The sequence below is a fragment of the Dendrobium catenatum genome, unplaced genomic scaffold (assembly GCF_001605985.2).
Source record: "Dendrobium catenatum unplaced genomic scaffold, ASM160598v2 fragScaff_scaffold_1413, whole genome shotgun sequence".
In the NCBI taxonomy this organism is placed as follows: domain Eukaryota; kingdom Viridiplantae; phylum Streptophyta; class Magnoliopsida; order Asparagales; family Orchidaceae; genus Dendrobium; species Dendrobium catenatum.
Window position 1 is genome coordinate 346,151 of NW_021319875.1, and position 15,958 is coordinate 362,108.

General features: G+C 37.0%; 1 protein-coding gene across 1 annotated transcript in view; it reads right to left on the reverse strand.

Moving 5' to 3' along the window:
- Positions 1–15,958, reverse strand: part of LOC110094893 — a 43,692-nt gene that overhangs the window by 13,262 nt on the left and 14,472 nt on the right. Inside the window, exons 5-10 of the mRNA XM_020820232.2 lie at positions 8,877–8,942; positions 8,643–8,681; positions 7,220–7,300; positions 7,019–7,066; positions 5,801–5,851; positions 5,633–5,701 (exon numbers count right to left, since the gene is read on the reverse strand). Of these exons, the coding sequence (XP_020675891.1) occupies positions 5,633–5,701; positions 5,801–5,851; positions 7,019–7,066; positions 7,220–7,300; positions 8,643–8,681; positions 8,877–8,942 (354 nt within the window). The remainder of the gene's footprint in view (positions 1–5,632; positions 5,702–5,800; positions 5,852–7,018; positions 7,067–7,219; positions 7,301–8,642; positions 8,682–8,876; positions 8,943–15,958) is intronic.

Genomic DNA, 15,958 nt, shown 5'->3' on the forward strand with positions numbered 1-15,958 from the left:
TTTGAGAGAGAGAGAGAGAGAAAGTGGGATGAAGCAAAGGTGGTAGCCACACTAAGGAAATAAAAAGTAAATTACTGTATTCATCAATAATTAATTAATAGTCTCATATAAGAACCCTTTATTTAAAAAGAAAATTTACAAGTGATAAAATAGCAGTAGGAAAGAAATCTAAGTTCAATTAAAATAAATCAACCAAATATCTTTTTTAAAGACAAGCTTTTATTAATGGATTTTCTAAAAAAAAGCAACATTTGATTGCATCTGATCACTTGAATAATCCTAATATGGCAGTTGCCTACATGTCAAAAAATGGTTAGTTAAAATGAGACAAGAAACACAACCTACCTACGTGTGATAAAGGTTGAGTAAATGAAGTGATTAGCTTTGTGTAACTAGTGACCTAATTGAAACTAGGATATATTAAGCTTTCTCAGAAGGATTAAGACAAAGATATTAAGATTTAGTCTAAGTGATGTTGATGAAGAAGGGTAGCTCCATATCATGCTTAGTTGCTTTAGTTATTGTTCAAATTCAAATATGAGGATCATAATAGAAGCTAATTAGCATGATTATTTGTTTCTTTCATTTATATTACCTTTTTTGATGTTTTAGAGGATGTTATGGAGGATTGAACTATTATAATAGGAAAAGAATAAAGAATATAATTTGACATAATAGAAAGAAACAATTTCCTCTATCTCAGTTATTTTTCCCTTGGTTGTCTGAAATGACAAAAAAAAGAAAATAATTCTCCTTAATTTCTGCATGATGATAAGACTATTAAAATCCTCACATCTCTCGGCTCTTAAACTTGGAAGCATTTATTTCCATGGTTTATGTGGCTCTCATGTTATCTTTAACATCCAATGTCACGTTCCCTCTTCTGCACGTGTTAAGCCTCAGGACTCTTCGTCCAACAACAATCAAATACTAGAATGCATCTAAGCTTCTTCTTCGTGTTGACCACATTCATCTAAAAATAATCTTGGTTCTTCACATTAAGCCCTGTCCACATTGAGCCCTCTTCATGTGTGTGCTAGCGCAAAAATTTCTCTTTTTAGCTCACCTTGCAACTCACCTTCACTGCCATCTTGTGGGCTCACCTTCATTGCTTGCATCACTCTTAATCTCAACACATTTCAAAAATTTAGACATCGTGAATCGCTCCTTCAACTCTTTATTGTAACCCACTTCTTCGTTCATTCCAGTCTCACCATCGAACTCCCCCCTCAATAGGCGCTACAAAATAATAGCATTTATTTAACACCGCTCTTGAGCTATCAATCTCCTACAACTATTGACCCATAGATCAGGTGTTCTACACTTTGTCAAATTTTTATGATAAAAACCTCCAACGGTTAGTACTTGCTTATTAGCCAGTCGTTGCTCATACCCTGCGATCTTCTGATAGGAAACACTTGAAGATCTCAAGTATTTTCTATCAATCTTCGAACAACAGCGAACTTTCTCCATAATAATCCGCACAAAATCACAAAAACAGTAGATAATTTGTATGATTTGATGAAAGGAACACGGAAAATAGCAAGATAAACTTGATCCTCAATTCGAGAGGAGGATCGATCTCTCCCAAATCTCTAGATGCCGCTAGAGCTGAAAGAAAACCTAAATCTAAGAGATCTCAAATTTCAGTCAAATTCAAGATGCCATAACCCTAGCAAAATCAACTATTTAATTCATACAAATCAAAAGGAAATCCCTAACTAGTCCATACATTCAAATTTCCCTCTCAAAACCGTTAAAAAAACTTCCTAAAAAGCTCTGCTTGGGCTGTCAGGCCGCCCGATCTCCGCAGGAGGTGGAGATCCTGCGTCAGTTTGCGAAATGCCGGTCTGGACCGGTCTAACAATACTCCCCTCCCAAAGATCCACCTTGTCCTCAAGGTTGAAATATGCTCGTGTTCCCGTGGAGGTGGTCATCCTTGAGGTGGCTGAAAAACCTTATCGAAATGTTGAATTAAGGGCTGCACTGAAAGAGAAACATCCACTCCCTCCTCCAATCTGATCGCATCCAACCTGTGTAGTCCCACCAGATAATCTTCTCCCACCTCTTGTATGTCCCAAACCATGGTCTTAAGTGATGTCATGGCTTTGGATAGCCCCTCATCGCCCCTTATAACCACCTTTCTCCCATCCACCATTAATTCCATCATGAGTGCTCCCCAATTGTCCTTGATTTCCCCCAAGGTTTGCAACCACTTCATCCCCAGGATAACATTAGTACTTCCTAACTCTAGTGGGAGAAAGTCCTCCCTTACTTGAATCCTCTGGATGGCCAACACCACTCCTCTACAAATCCCCTGGCCTTTCTCCACCTTCCTTGTACCCATCATCACTCCATAACAATCGGTGTCCACCAACTTCACTCCCAATTGATCAACGACCTAAGTGGAAATGAAATTGTGGGTAGCCCCACTGTCAATTAGCACCACCACCTCCCTGCCCTCTATCTCCCCCTTCACCTTCATGATATGATTCGTAGTGAATCCTATCACTGATTTCAGGGAAACCTCATCCAGATCCAAGTGTAGCTTCTCCTCCTCTGTCTCCTCCTCACCTCCCTCCTCCTCAGTTTCCTTATTATCACAGACGGTGAGAACCTGAAGAGTTCGGTCCATGCACCGATGCCCTGGCGTATACTTCTCCTCACACCTGAAACACAACTCCTTTGTCCTCTTCTCCTGCATCTCCTTCTTTATCAGCCTCTTTAAATTTTCCCCACTCCCTCCTCCTACTGGCTTCTCCCTAGTGGTCTCATTAATGTTGCCTGATGCAGGCCCCTTGGGTGCTAGAAGAGTGGTCGTAGTCTTGTAAGAGCCTCCTGAGCTGCTGCTCCTGGCTCCCTTCTCCAGATTCTTCTGATTTTCCACCAGCTGTGCCAACTTCATGGCCTCCCCCAAGTCACTTGGCATCAGAACTTTCAATACCGCTCGGATCTCTGCCTTCAACCCCTTCATGAAGTTCCCCTCTAACACCGTATCTGATAATCGCTCCACCCTACTGGCTAGGTGCTCAAACTGCTCCCGATAGTCTGCTACCGATCCCTCATATGCTAGAGAAAAGAACTGCTCATAAAAACCTCCTCCCCGGTCGGTTTGAAAACGTTCTATTATGCAATCCTTGAATTCCCTCCAGTCCCTGATAAGTCCCCTCTGGTCTCTCGACTGGTACCATGACAGTGCCTTCCCCTCCAAACATAGGCCTGCTGCTGTCAGCTTCTCCTCCTCCGTTAGCCCATTAACAGCAAAGTACATCTCCACCTTATAGATCCACCCATACGCATCCTCCCCTTCGAAGATACGTATCATCAACTTCCTCACCTTCTGATCTCCACCATCCCCCCTTATTCCTCCATAGCTTCCCCTCTCCCAAGTGCTCGGCCCACCTCAAGTCTCCGGGTTTTCCCTTGCCCTGCCATAGCCCAAAACCCCTTCGAATTCCCCTCTTCTTCCTTCAAAATCAGCACCTCGACGACCATAATGTCCCTCCCGACATTCCCAATCAGCACCCCTTTGCTCCGTCCCTCCATACCCATGCTTTTCCCCATACCTACCTCCTCTATCCTCCCTCTGGAAAGGCTCCATATAGGGTTTCCTTCTTTCTCCCTCCATGATTTCCACCTCATTTTCCTCCCTACGAATTTCAGAATTCGTGTTTTTTCTTTCCTCCTCTTTTCCCACGGAAGCCGCCGTTTGGTTGTGGATTTCCAACATTTTCTTCATCATGACCCGGAGATCGGCTACTTGTCCTTCCATGGAGGAAATTCTTTCCTCCGCCGTTGTCTTGATTTGGTTCATCTCCCCTTCAAGCCTTTCTTCTAGCGCATCAACTTTCTTGGCCGCCATCTCGATCCGAACTTCTCTAAATCCAAAAATTATGGATTTGGATTATAAAAATAGCACTTCGTCCCTTCTCGACCAAAAATTGGGCGCCGAACTTCGCCAAATCAACCCATGAATGGTCCCAAGACTTGCTCTGATACCAATTTGATAGGAAACACTTGAAGATCTCAAGTATTTTCTATCAATCTTTGAAAAACAACGAGCTTTCTCTACAATAATCCGCACAAAATCACAAAAATAGTAGATAATTTGTATGATTTGATGAAAGGAACACGGAAAATAACAAGATACACTTGATCCTCAATTCGAGAGGATGATCGATCTCTCCCAAATCTCTAGACGCCGCTAGAGCCCAAAGAAAACCTAAATCTAAGAGATCTCAAATTTCAGCCAAATTCAAGATGGCCTTACCCTAACAAAATCAACTATTTAATGCATACAAATCAAAAGGAAATCCCTAAACAGTCCCTACATTCAAATTTCCCTCTCAAAACCCTCAAAAAAACTTCCTAAAAAGCTCCGCTTGGGCGGTCAGGCCGCCCGATCTCCGCAGGAGGCGGAGATCCCGCGTCATTTTGCACTGGACCTATCTAACATCTTCCTTCATTGGCAATTGATCTCCTACAATTGTATAACCATTAATTCGACTTTCCAAGCGTGATTTTTCTATCTCCTACAACCATCAAATTTCATCACTTTCCAGTATTCACGACAAATGTTTTTTATCTTTCTAGTTGTTCGTCTAATTGAGTGCTTTGTACCTTTTTCTCCCATATGATCAAATTTATCATTTAGATCAAAAGTCGGAATTATACTCATTTAGGATCAAACTTCATCAACAAAGAACAAATTGAGTTAATCCAAAAAATGTTCAGACAGTCATCAAACAATTGTCCCTCCCTTCACCAAGTTTGGTATAAGTTCATTGGCCCAAACAAGTAATTTTATAAATGCCTTAAAAGTAAACAAGGTTAAATAAAGGTTTTGGATTATAAATTATGGTGCCTCAGATCATATCACAAGTGATATCTTAATTATAGAAAATTATAAATCATGCAAGAAGGAACTCACTATATAATTGATAATGGTTCAATATCAAAAGTTGATGAAATTGGGGTTGTTTGTATCAAACAAATTAATCTCAATTCAATCTTAATGGCACTAAACCTTGACAACCTATTGTCTGTCAACAAACTCATCCTCACATAGTGCAATAAAAGCTTGATGTTGTTAATGTCGTTGTTATTGAAGCAAACATGGATAAATGGAGCTAACGCCAACCCCAAATATTTAGTATGAAACTAATGATAATAAATATTTCTAATATCAATTTATACGTGTCATTGTCCTGCTTTAAGAGATTGAACAAAGCTTGCACTCTCTTGCAAGGTTCCACAACTGAGGTGCCCAGGCTGTGACTTTAAGTGAGCTGTAGTGTACCAAAAACTACATGTTCACCTCAAAAAACATAAGACGCCAGGGTTTAATACATTTGCAAGTGCAAATGCACCTAGACATATTTGGAATACAAGTAACATACGTTGGGTATGTAATGACAAACATAATTCTGTCATTGATCAAGAGTCAAAAACAAGAACAGGATTCAACGGCCAAACTCTTGAAAGAGGCTGGCTAATTCATTGCGACTAGTCTTTTAATTCTTCCTGGCCATAACTATTCATCATAAAGACCATATGAAGGTAGCCAATTCAGGCTAAATTTGATTCAAGTCATGGTACAATAAGAAAACTGATAAAGACTAGCTCTAAGTACCTTATACTTCATCTGAATCCGCTGAAGACTGACGTTACTTTCCATAAGTAGACGCTTGGTTTCTTCCCTCTACAAAGAAATTCATAATAAGCAACTTAATCATATCTAAACTATCAGATTCACGAACATAAATTCATGACAGAAACTTAATTATTACCCTAAACGGACCTTAATTAAAGCCTCCAATACTGTTTTTGCCTGGCCCAAGTTACGCCTAACCTGAAATTTGACCAAATATCAGTAAACAAAGGCATCACATAATGATTACATTTTAAAGAAAAGAGCACTCTTTCATTATAAGTTGCAAAGAAAAAACAGGAAATCACCTATTTTATTACATGATGTAAATAACACCACTATAAAGTAATTTTCCCTTTATTTTAGCATCTAAATAATTAAACAATTAAAACAGGTTAAGCAAACTAAACCCCCTATTGTATTAAAATCTAAAGCTGACAATTAAATATAGAAGAAAGTTAAATATTAAATATTGACGGAAGCCTCTTGCACCAGTACACTCATTTTCCTGTTATCATGCATAATAAACTATATCATGAAGTAGATTAAAGATAAATAACATAATTTTCATTAAGAATATAACATAAGAAACTTTTCCTGGAACAACATAACCAATCTAGCCCAACTGCCTATAGCACACCCAAAGCTTTCCATTCTAAGGAACTACCATTCCAGAACCTTATTTTACACTGGATAATCATGGTTCTACTACTCAAATAATAAACATGTGACTTCAATCCATCCATCCAAAAAATAAAAAAGAGAACACTTCCCTTATAGCATCTCTCTTAGAAGCTAGACATAGAAGTTCACATCAGCAATATAATCAAAGAATCTTTAACAATTTCAACCATAGTGGTATATTGAACTGGATAGAAAATTTTGGGGGAATACTGCTTATTCCTAAGGGTTAGTGTGGTGCAGGTAATTTAGGTTACTTTATATAGTGGTATACTACTAAAAATCAAAATTCAAATTAATAATAATGAACGATTCAACCAACAGTCACTCCAGAAATTAAACCATCAACGGGAAAAAGTTTGGAAAGACATTTAGTAGAATCCAAGGATGTGATACAACAACTCAAAACACCACACCCTGAATAAACAAAGTAGGCTCATGGGAGTCATGAAGATAGTATCATGTTATAACTATCGTGCCTTTAAGCAAGGGTGGACATGACATAAATGACCAAAAATAATGAAAGAAGATGGTAAGGATCAACATGAATGACAAAAGAACTACCTGGACTCATTCAATACATGCAAGAACCAACAGCATTCAGTTAAAATCAAGGTTATGATCACAGGTTAAACCATGACAGTTTAATCAATCTTGGCATATGTTGCAAGAAAATTTATTATTTACCTGACGTAGTTTCTCAAAGGACTGGACATTGTTCTCCCTTCTCTGCATCTGAATTAAAAGGAAGAGAAATAAATTAAAAAAAAAAAGTAACACCTCTCCAGTAGTGCGCCTACTGCCCATTTTTGTGAATAAATAAATTAATTTAGCCATCATATGTTGACGGATAAATGTTTCAAATGTTAAACTACATGTTGCACCCACCCTCCTTGTGTGAAGGCGATGGGCTTTCTCCCTTGGTCTGAAAACATTGTAAGGATTTGTATCATTAACTGGTGGGGGTGGCTGCAAAAGCCAAAAAATAGAAACTCTTAGATTGCATAAATGACATCAAAATGATGGAAGTTAAGAAAAATAAGTTTATAAAAATATAAATTAAAGGTTACATCTCTACAAACGGGCAGAATGCATATAGACAGTACAGATGCAGCCTTAAAGTTCAAAATATCAAAATGCGCAAAGATAACACCTAATCCCTATACTTCTTGTTTCCACTTTGTGATTGCTTCAGGTGGGATAGAATTGCAACACTGACCACAAAATTAGTTCCTTATGGCACTAATTCTTTTCAATGTAATGCACAACAACGTCAATGCAGAGGTATTGGCAGTGCGTTAAGTATGAAAACCCTAATCTGCTTTGGCATTGAGCTCAAGGGAATATGTTTCACCTAGCACAGTTTCCAAATTTCAGCTTTATTGTGAGAGCATGGCCGTCTCCATGGATTTGACCATGACGGTTGAGGACTTTTTTATCTTGCTTTTAGCAAAACATAATTAATACTTTTAAACATTATTTGAAGTTCCCCGGATCAGTCATTAGAAGTCAGGTACTTGATTCTCATGGCAGGCCCCGTTGAGACTAGCAAGGTTAGTTGACGTTTTACTATTTTGCTAAAACTTAATTTCCTTTTCCCTACAAATAGGGCTTCACAGTCAACGGAGACACTGACGATCATAAGACTAACAAGAATGGGACAACTTATAAGTTTAGATATGGTGGTAATACTTTGATGGTGAAATTCTAATTATCCATTGACAACTAAATCTTTACAAAGTTCAAAAATGGACATAAATCTTTCTAAAATTATGTACAATATGATTGAACTTCGATCCATTAACAATTTTCCTTACAGTTTGTAAGTTTTATTTTTTAATTCTTCATCTCATCGTTTGCACTCAATGCTAGGAATCAACCCATCTTAATGTTGGCTGACCTGAGAAAAGGAATTTGCAACTGGAATTCTATGATGAAATGATCGTTGCATGTGATATTTAATTGGAAAAGTTTTTGGCCATTTGAGCCTCAACCTTTAACTAAACTGTTGTATGCAATAGTTAAAAGATCTTACCCTGAAATAATATGGAAGCAGGCAAAAGATCTAAAGCTCTATTCAATGTCCCTAATTCCAGTACAGATCATAACAATTTCATTATCTAGCGACATTAAATTGCATATACAGCAGTGAAAGACATAGGTATGAGAGGTAATAGCAGTGTTATCTGTAAAAACAAGCATAAAACAACAGAACTTCAGCTTTATTTAAGTAGCAGAAGTATATTGTCCCTAAATATTGATAACTAACAACAAAACGTTGCTATAATGTTCAGAATACAATAGAACTAACCTGTAATCGTCTTAATATTGGTTTCTGCCAATGTTCTCGCTGAAAAAAAGTAATGAGCCATCCATAAGAAAACATTCCAAAACAGAAACAACAGTTTAAAAAACTAGTGCAGTAACACAGAAAATACAGGTTTCCTTAATTAAGGCACACAAAGCTTTACAGAATAACTGCAGCAGATGTTAGATAAAGCCTAACCACAAAACATATATATTTTTTGCAGAGTAGGTTACAGACCTTTGATTTCCAGTAGTAATATATAGATTGAATAACCGCAAGCCGCAAAGATTGCCCCTGCAAGGCCTGTAAAATAAAGGAATCATAAAAATTTACAAATGAAGAAGTATGCCCTGTTACTACAAAAAGTCAAAAACAGATTTGAATAATGACAAACCTAACAAATATCACATCAGCATACAAAATATGTTAAAGAAAATTAAAGACCAAAGACCTTGTATGACCTCCATAAAGTGCATGGTAATACCATAGACAGATGAACTTCTTGTTAACATCAAGTCAATAAGAACATTAAATAAAAGCAACTTCAACAACAATAGCAACAACATCAAGCGTTTATCCCACTACGTGGGATTGGCTATATGAATCTTTTTTCTCCATTATGTCCTGTTAAGAGTCGAAGTCTCATTTAAATGTAATTAAAAAAAAATATCATTTCTAATATTTTCTAAACAAGTCTTTTAAGTCTACCTATACATTTCTTAACATAGGCCAAAGCTAATACATCTACTCTCCTAACCAAGTCATCACAAGGTTGATGTTTTATGTGACCAAATCATCTAAGTTGACTCTCTCTAATCTTATATGCCACTGGAGCTACTCCAACCCATACTTGTTAACGACAAATGGCGCACCATGGCGCAAAAGTCCCATTGGAGCCATGGCGCATAGCGCGGCACGCACCATTTTGAACATGGTACAAATTATTCAAGAATTATAAAATAATAAGCATGAATATGAAATATCATTAAACTGAAAGACAAACTATCATAATAACAAGCAAACAATGACAATACAAATAAATAACAATCTAAGCAATTTACTCAAGCAATCACCCAAGCAATTAATTTAAACAGATAACCCTGTTATACTTTGCAGAATATTTATCTATCCTAACATATCATTCTACATTCTAAAAACTATCTACTAGTTAACTAACATGCTAAGAAAATTACTACGTCCAATCAAGATATCACTTCAGTCACAATCATATCAAGTCCATTACTAAAAAAAGTCACTTCAACTTTCATGTTCTCCATCAAATATATGCCTTCATATAATAAATTCCAATGAGATTATCCTTCAACTTGTATCTAACAATTTCAAGTCATCTAACAATTTCAAGTCCAATAAGTAATCAATCTTCGTACAACTCAAATATACTTAAATGAAAGCAAATAGCATTAAGAAGATAAAAATATGCAATCTAACATTTATCTTAACACTTTTAATATATTTAAAAAATATAAAATATATTATCTTAAAAATAAAAAAATAAATATAAAAAATATTTATAATTACATTAAAAAATTTTTAAAACAATGGCGCCATTTTGAAAACCATGGTGCCGTAGGTGCACCGCCATTGTTTTAAAACAATGGCGAGCGCCGCGCCATACACATAGCGTCGTAGGTGCACCGCGTCGCGCCGTGCGCCACGGTATACGGTATTTTGCACCATTGACATCTATGCTCCAACCTTTTCACATATATGCTTGTTTCACGTTCCATCTCTAAGAGTAAAATAATTCATCCACTTGAGCATCCTCATCTCTGCAACACTTAACTTAATGCTTTTCTTTTAATAGTAACATTCTACGCCATAAAGCATTGTAGTCTCAACACCATCTTGTAAAAATTTTCCTTAAATTTAAGGAGAATTTTTCTATCACACAACAAGCCCGATACATTCCTCCACTTCAACCATCCAACTTGAACTCTACTAATAATATCCCCATCTATTTCACCATCACTCTGAAAAATAGACCCGAGATATCTAAAACGTGTACTCTTATAAATAACTTGATTGCCCAAAGCAACAACCCCCCCCCCCCAATTAGATCTATTACTACTACAAAAATTACACTCCATGCATTTGGTTTTAGATCTACTCAAATGAAAAGGTTAACCTCCATAATTCAAGTTTACCATCAACTCCCTCTGTAGTCTTATCAATAAAAAGAATATCTCAAATAATCAAATTGCTCAAACAAAAAACTAAATAGGAGAGGAAAGAGAACATAGAAAGCAAAAGTTGTAATAGTTTCTATAACAATGTTAAATGAGACTAGTAAAGTGTAAATAGCCACTATTAGTTCAAGTTTGACAAGAAAGGTTAACATCAATGTTAAGTGGGCAGCCAATCATAAGTCAATGTCAAAATTCATGAAATGATTGGATATCAATATTTATTAGCGCTAAGGCATTGCTACAAGCAATATGCCACAAGCTAAAAAACATTAGCTAGGATGTCACCCATAAGTCATAAAATCAAGGGTTGGCATGAACATAGTTAGTAAGTAAAGTCACAAACTAGTTCTAATGAAAATGGGAGTGATTAAAATGGCTAGAAAAAATAAATAAATACTGCATATGTTCAGAAAACTTTAATGAAAATGGAAAAAAAAAACCACAAATATAGTGATGGTCATATTAAATTATAGTCATAGTTTAAAATTGCGCAATTAGAGGGGCGCCTCTGCGCAATTCTGGGCAAAATCGCCTCATTACTTAAGTCTTTTTTGCTCTTCGTGAGGCGCACGCCTCTGTCCTTGTGAGGCGCACCTTTGAGGCTGAATTGCGCAATTCAGTGTGAGGCGCACGCCTCTAGTAATCGGGACCCACACACTTAAGGTCTAAATGAATTCAGCTTTCTTCCTCCCCTCTCATATCTGCCTACCTGAAACCGAGCAGACAAAAAAAGTCGTAGGCCCGCAAGCCTCTTTCGCACTACATCCGCTCGGCCTCCCTTCTCGCCGCCTCTCCCGCCAGCGCCGCCTCACTCCGACGATCTTGAAGTGTCTGGTCGCCCTCGAGAAGACGTCCACTACCGATTTTAGGTTTTTTTTTTAGTTCAACGAAAGATTTTTCAAGTGAAAGAAAATCTATGATTTTTTATTTTTTGAAATTTTTTGTTTGTTTTCGCATTTGTGCATTAGGAAACATGGTTAGAGGCAAGAAAAAGACAAAGACGTCATTGCGGCGGGACCTTCTTGGAAATATAGTGTGCAAGTTGATGTAGGAGGCGGCGAGAAGACATGAGTATTTAAAATGCAATTTTTGTGATAAAGTGGTGAATGGAGGAGTAACTCGCATGAAGGAACACTTATCCGGCTCACATAAGAATGTAGCACCTTGTGTGAATGTTCCGGATAAGGTGGAAGAAGAAATTACAGCTTATATGAAAAAGAGTACCATGACCAAACATTTACAACATGAGCAATTTGATGAAAGGGTCGAACTTGGTTCTTACTTCGGGAGTGAGAGTGGAAAGGGCTCTTCCTCCACTATGCATAATAGAGGTGCACAGGGTCCTATGGACCAGTATATGACTAATACAGGAGAGGATAGAGGACAAGAAAAGATGATGCCTGTGGCTGAGGGTCAACGACAGGTTTGCATAGATATTGGCAGATTTTTTTTTTAGAATGCCATACCATTTAATGTTGTGACATCGTCGGCCTACTTCAATATGTTGCGGTCTATAGGATTGTATGGTAGAGGCTTGAAGGCACCTTCCATGTACGAGTCGCGAACATGGATTTTGAAGGAGGATCTACAGAACACAGATTAGAGCATTGATGAGATTAAACGGACATGTAGTGAGACTGGTGTTATAATTATGTCAGATGGATGGTTTGACATGAAGAGCGGGAGCATGATTAATATCCTTGTAAACAATCCCTACGACACGGTGTTTTTACGATCTGTTGAAGCTTCAGATGAGGATAAAAATGTTGAATTCATTTTCAATTTACTATATGGGGTTGTTGAGGAGATTGGGGAGCAATTGGTTGTTCAGGTGGTGACTGACAATGCTAGTGCATACAAAGCAGCTGGTCAGATGTTGACGGAGAAGAGGAAACACCTCTATTAGACCCCCTGCGCAGCACACTGTATCGATCTCATATTAGAGGAACTTGGTGATTTAACTCAACACAAGAGCGCTCTTTTTAGCGCGAAGAAGATCACAAAGTTCATCTACAACCATTCATGGGTCTTAGTCTTAATAAAAAAGTTTTCAAAGAAGGAAATCATTTGTCCTGCAACCACTAGGTTCGTTATCACATTTGTGCACTGCAAATCATTTTCAATTCCTATTGCAAGTTTATTCTACAGGTTTGTCATATCTTATTTGACACTGCAGAGCCTGTTGGATGTGAGACAACCCCTTGAAGCAATGTTTACATCGACACAATGGCTTAATTCTGCATGGGGGAAGAAACCTGAGAGGAAGGAAATATGAAGGCTAATTCTAAATGATAAATTTTGGGCTAGTGTGACCTATGTCATATTGAGCACGAGACCCTTAATACAAGTTCTACGTTTAGTGGATGCCGAGAAGAAACCAGCCATGGGTTTTATTTATACTGCTATGGATGCGGCAAATGAGTTGATTGTACATAATTTGGGAGGAGAGGAGGCAAGTTATAAAGAGATTTGGGATATCATTGATGCTCGGTGGGAGGTTCAGTTACACTGTCATCTACATGCAGCGGCGTATTATCTCAATCCTCAATTTCAATATTCAGAGAGGAAATTCTCAAATCCGGAGGTGAAGCTTGGCTTGTATCATTGCATGGAACGACTAAAACCGGACCAGACCTTCAAGGAGCTAGCAGATTTAGAACTTGTTCTATTTCGGAATAGGGAGGGATTTTTTGGTTTGCAAGTAGCAAAATCTACTATTGCTAAACGGACTCTAAGTATATATATTTTTGCAAAGCATCTGTACATGCATAACACTTTAATATCTTCTGATTATCATTTTTCTTTTTGAAAATAGTTGAATGGTGGATCCAATTTGGTGATTCCACCCCTACGTTATAGAGTTTTGATGTTAGAGTTTTGGGTATCACTTGTTCTTCCTCTGGGTGTGAGCGAAACTAGAGTACATATAGTCAAGTGCAAACGAAGAGAAGAAATCGACTTTCAACACTCAGAATGAACTCCCTTATGTATATTATGCACAATAAGAGGTTGAGAGATAGGAGGTTGAGGAACAAGAGGTTGAAGGATGATGAGGACCATTGGTGTGTGATGATGTGGTGTCTGAAAATGAGTGGTTCATAGATGATGAGATAGATTTGCCATTATCAAACCTGCAACTAGAGGATTTAAGTGTGGACATCTTGAGGGACGAAGCAGATCAAGTGGACACATCCACTAGTTCTACAGCACAACAAGCAACTAAAGGTATTCCACAACTTCCTATATGCTATTTCATACTAAAGGTATTCCACAATTTTTTATGTGCTATCATTATATATATATATATATATATATATATCAAGTGGGCAATTAACATGACAATAATCATTCTTATTGAATAGGGAAGAGAAAAATGAGTAACATTGAAGATGATGAAAATATGACATTCATAAATACAATTGGAGAAGAAGATTTTCTTGAAGACCCATTTAGTGATGAGACATGATTTGATTTAATATGTTCTTTTTTATTTGTATGTTGGGAGTTTTAATAGACTTATATTTTGTGGTTCTGTACTTTGGGATATGATTTTATTGCATCTATTTTCTTACTTTCCACTAATTTCACTTGTCATTTAGATGTTTTTATTGTATGATAGAATCTTACTATTATTTACCTGCTAAAACCCTTAAATTCTCATTTACGCAATTATTTACCTGCTTACGCCTCACACCGCCTCGAGGCTTACGCCTCGCCTCACAGACGAAAAAAGCCTCGATGCTTATTTACGCAATTTTAAACGTTGATTATAGTAAGTATAGTAGGTTAATAATAAATGAAAAATGAATGATGATGGAAAAAGAATAGAAAAATAGAAAGATGAGGTGCATAGGAAAATTGCTATTAAATAAATTTATGATATGAATATTCAAAATATAATTAGTGCTTATATTCCTCAAGTTATATAAAAAGAAATTTTGAAATATATCAAAGGATTAGTGGTGACTTAACCAAACATGTGATCATGTTTGTCATATCAAGATTTACAATTGGATCAAAAACACGTGACTGATTAATCATTTTTCATGCTTTTATAGTAACTTGACTTTAGGAAATACCATAATTTAATATTGGCGATTTTTCTAAGTTTATTTGAATTTCTTGGTAATAAGTTATGTAGTGGGACAAAGACTTGAGGTTGTCTTGGTAATAAGTTGTTATTCTCTTTAGACAAGAAGATCATGACCTAAGGTGGGTTCATCATGATAATTGATAATTGAATGAACCTCGTTTCTCAAACCTAGCCATCAATTCTTATTTTTCCCATTTATCTCTTACTCTTTTCACATCTCTTTTTCTCATTCTTCCCTCTTCCCACGGTTCACCTCTTTCAATATTTGTTTCTCTTCTATTTTTCTAATTTTGTTGCCACATCTACACCAAGTAGTATTAGAGCAAACCAACTCATGTATCGACTCAACCCCCTCATCCTTGCCTTTGTTCGTATGTAAATATACTCTATTTATGCACGCAATATACACACCATTGCTCTTGCTTATTGGTGAAATCACTTGATTCCACACTAACATTATTCACTTCACTCAATCACAAAAGTTCTCTCCCCCTGATTTCTCGCAAGGTTGGTTCACATTTGTCCTTGTCCTCACAAATGACATTATCATATTTTTCTTATAAGTTCCTCTCATCTCCTTCATCTCAAGTCGCACCAGTACAAATATTCCTTTATCATCTATACTTGAGCATGATTCCTCTAAAAATCGCCTCAACTTCTCTATACTATAGCAAACAACTCATTCTTTCGAGACTATTGCCTTCATTTATCGTGTGCTTTCACATTGCCTCACAAACCCGTTCGTTGGCCATTGTTGCATTTCTTGCTAAATAATCATCATTGTGATTGGATGAAACTCGCAGGTGCGTCACTTTTCTACCCTCTAGAACCATTTTGTGCTTTATATGGGACCTATGACATCCGATCTGAACCACCTATAGTCCTCTAGGCCATCACAAAGTATTTCATAGCCATTTCGATTTCCTTTTCAAGGGTAATAATATACATGGAAACATATCCTTTTAATGTTTACAAAGGAGTCAACGACTCTTCATTAGTATTCAATGTTATTACTATAT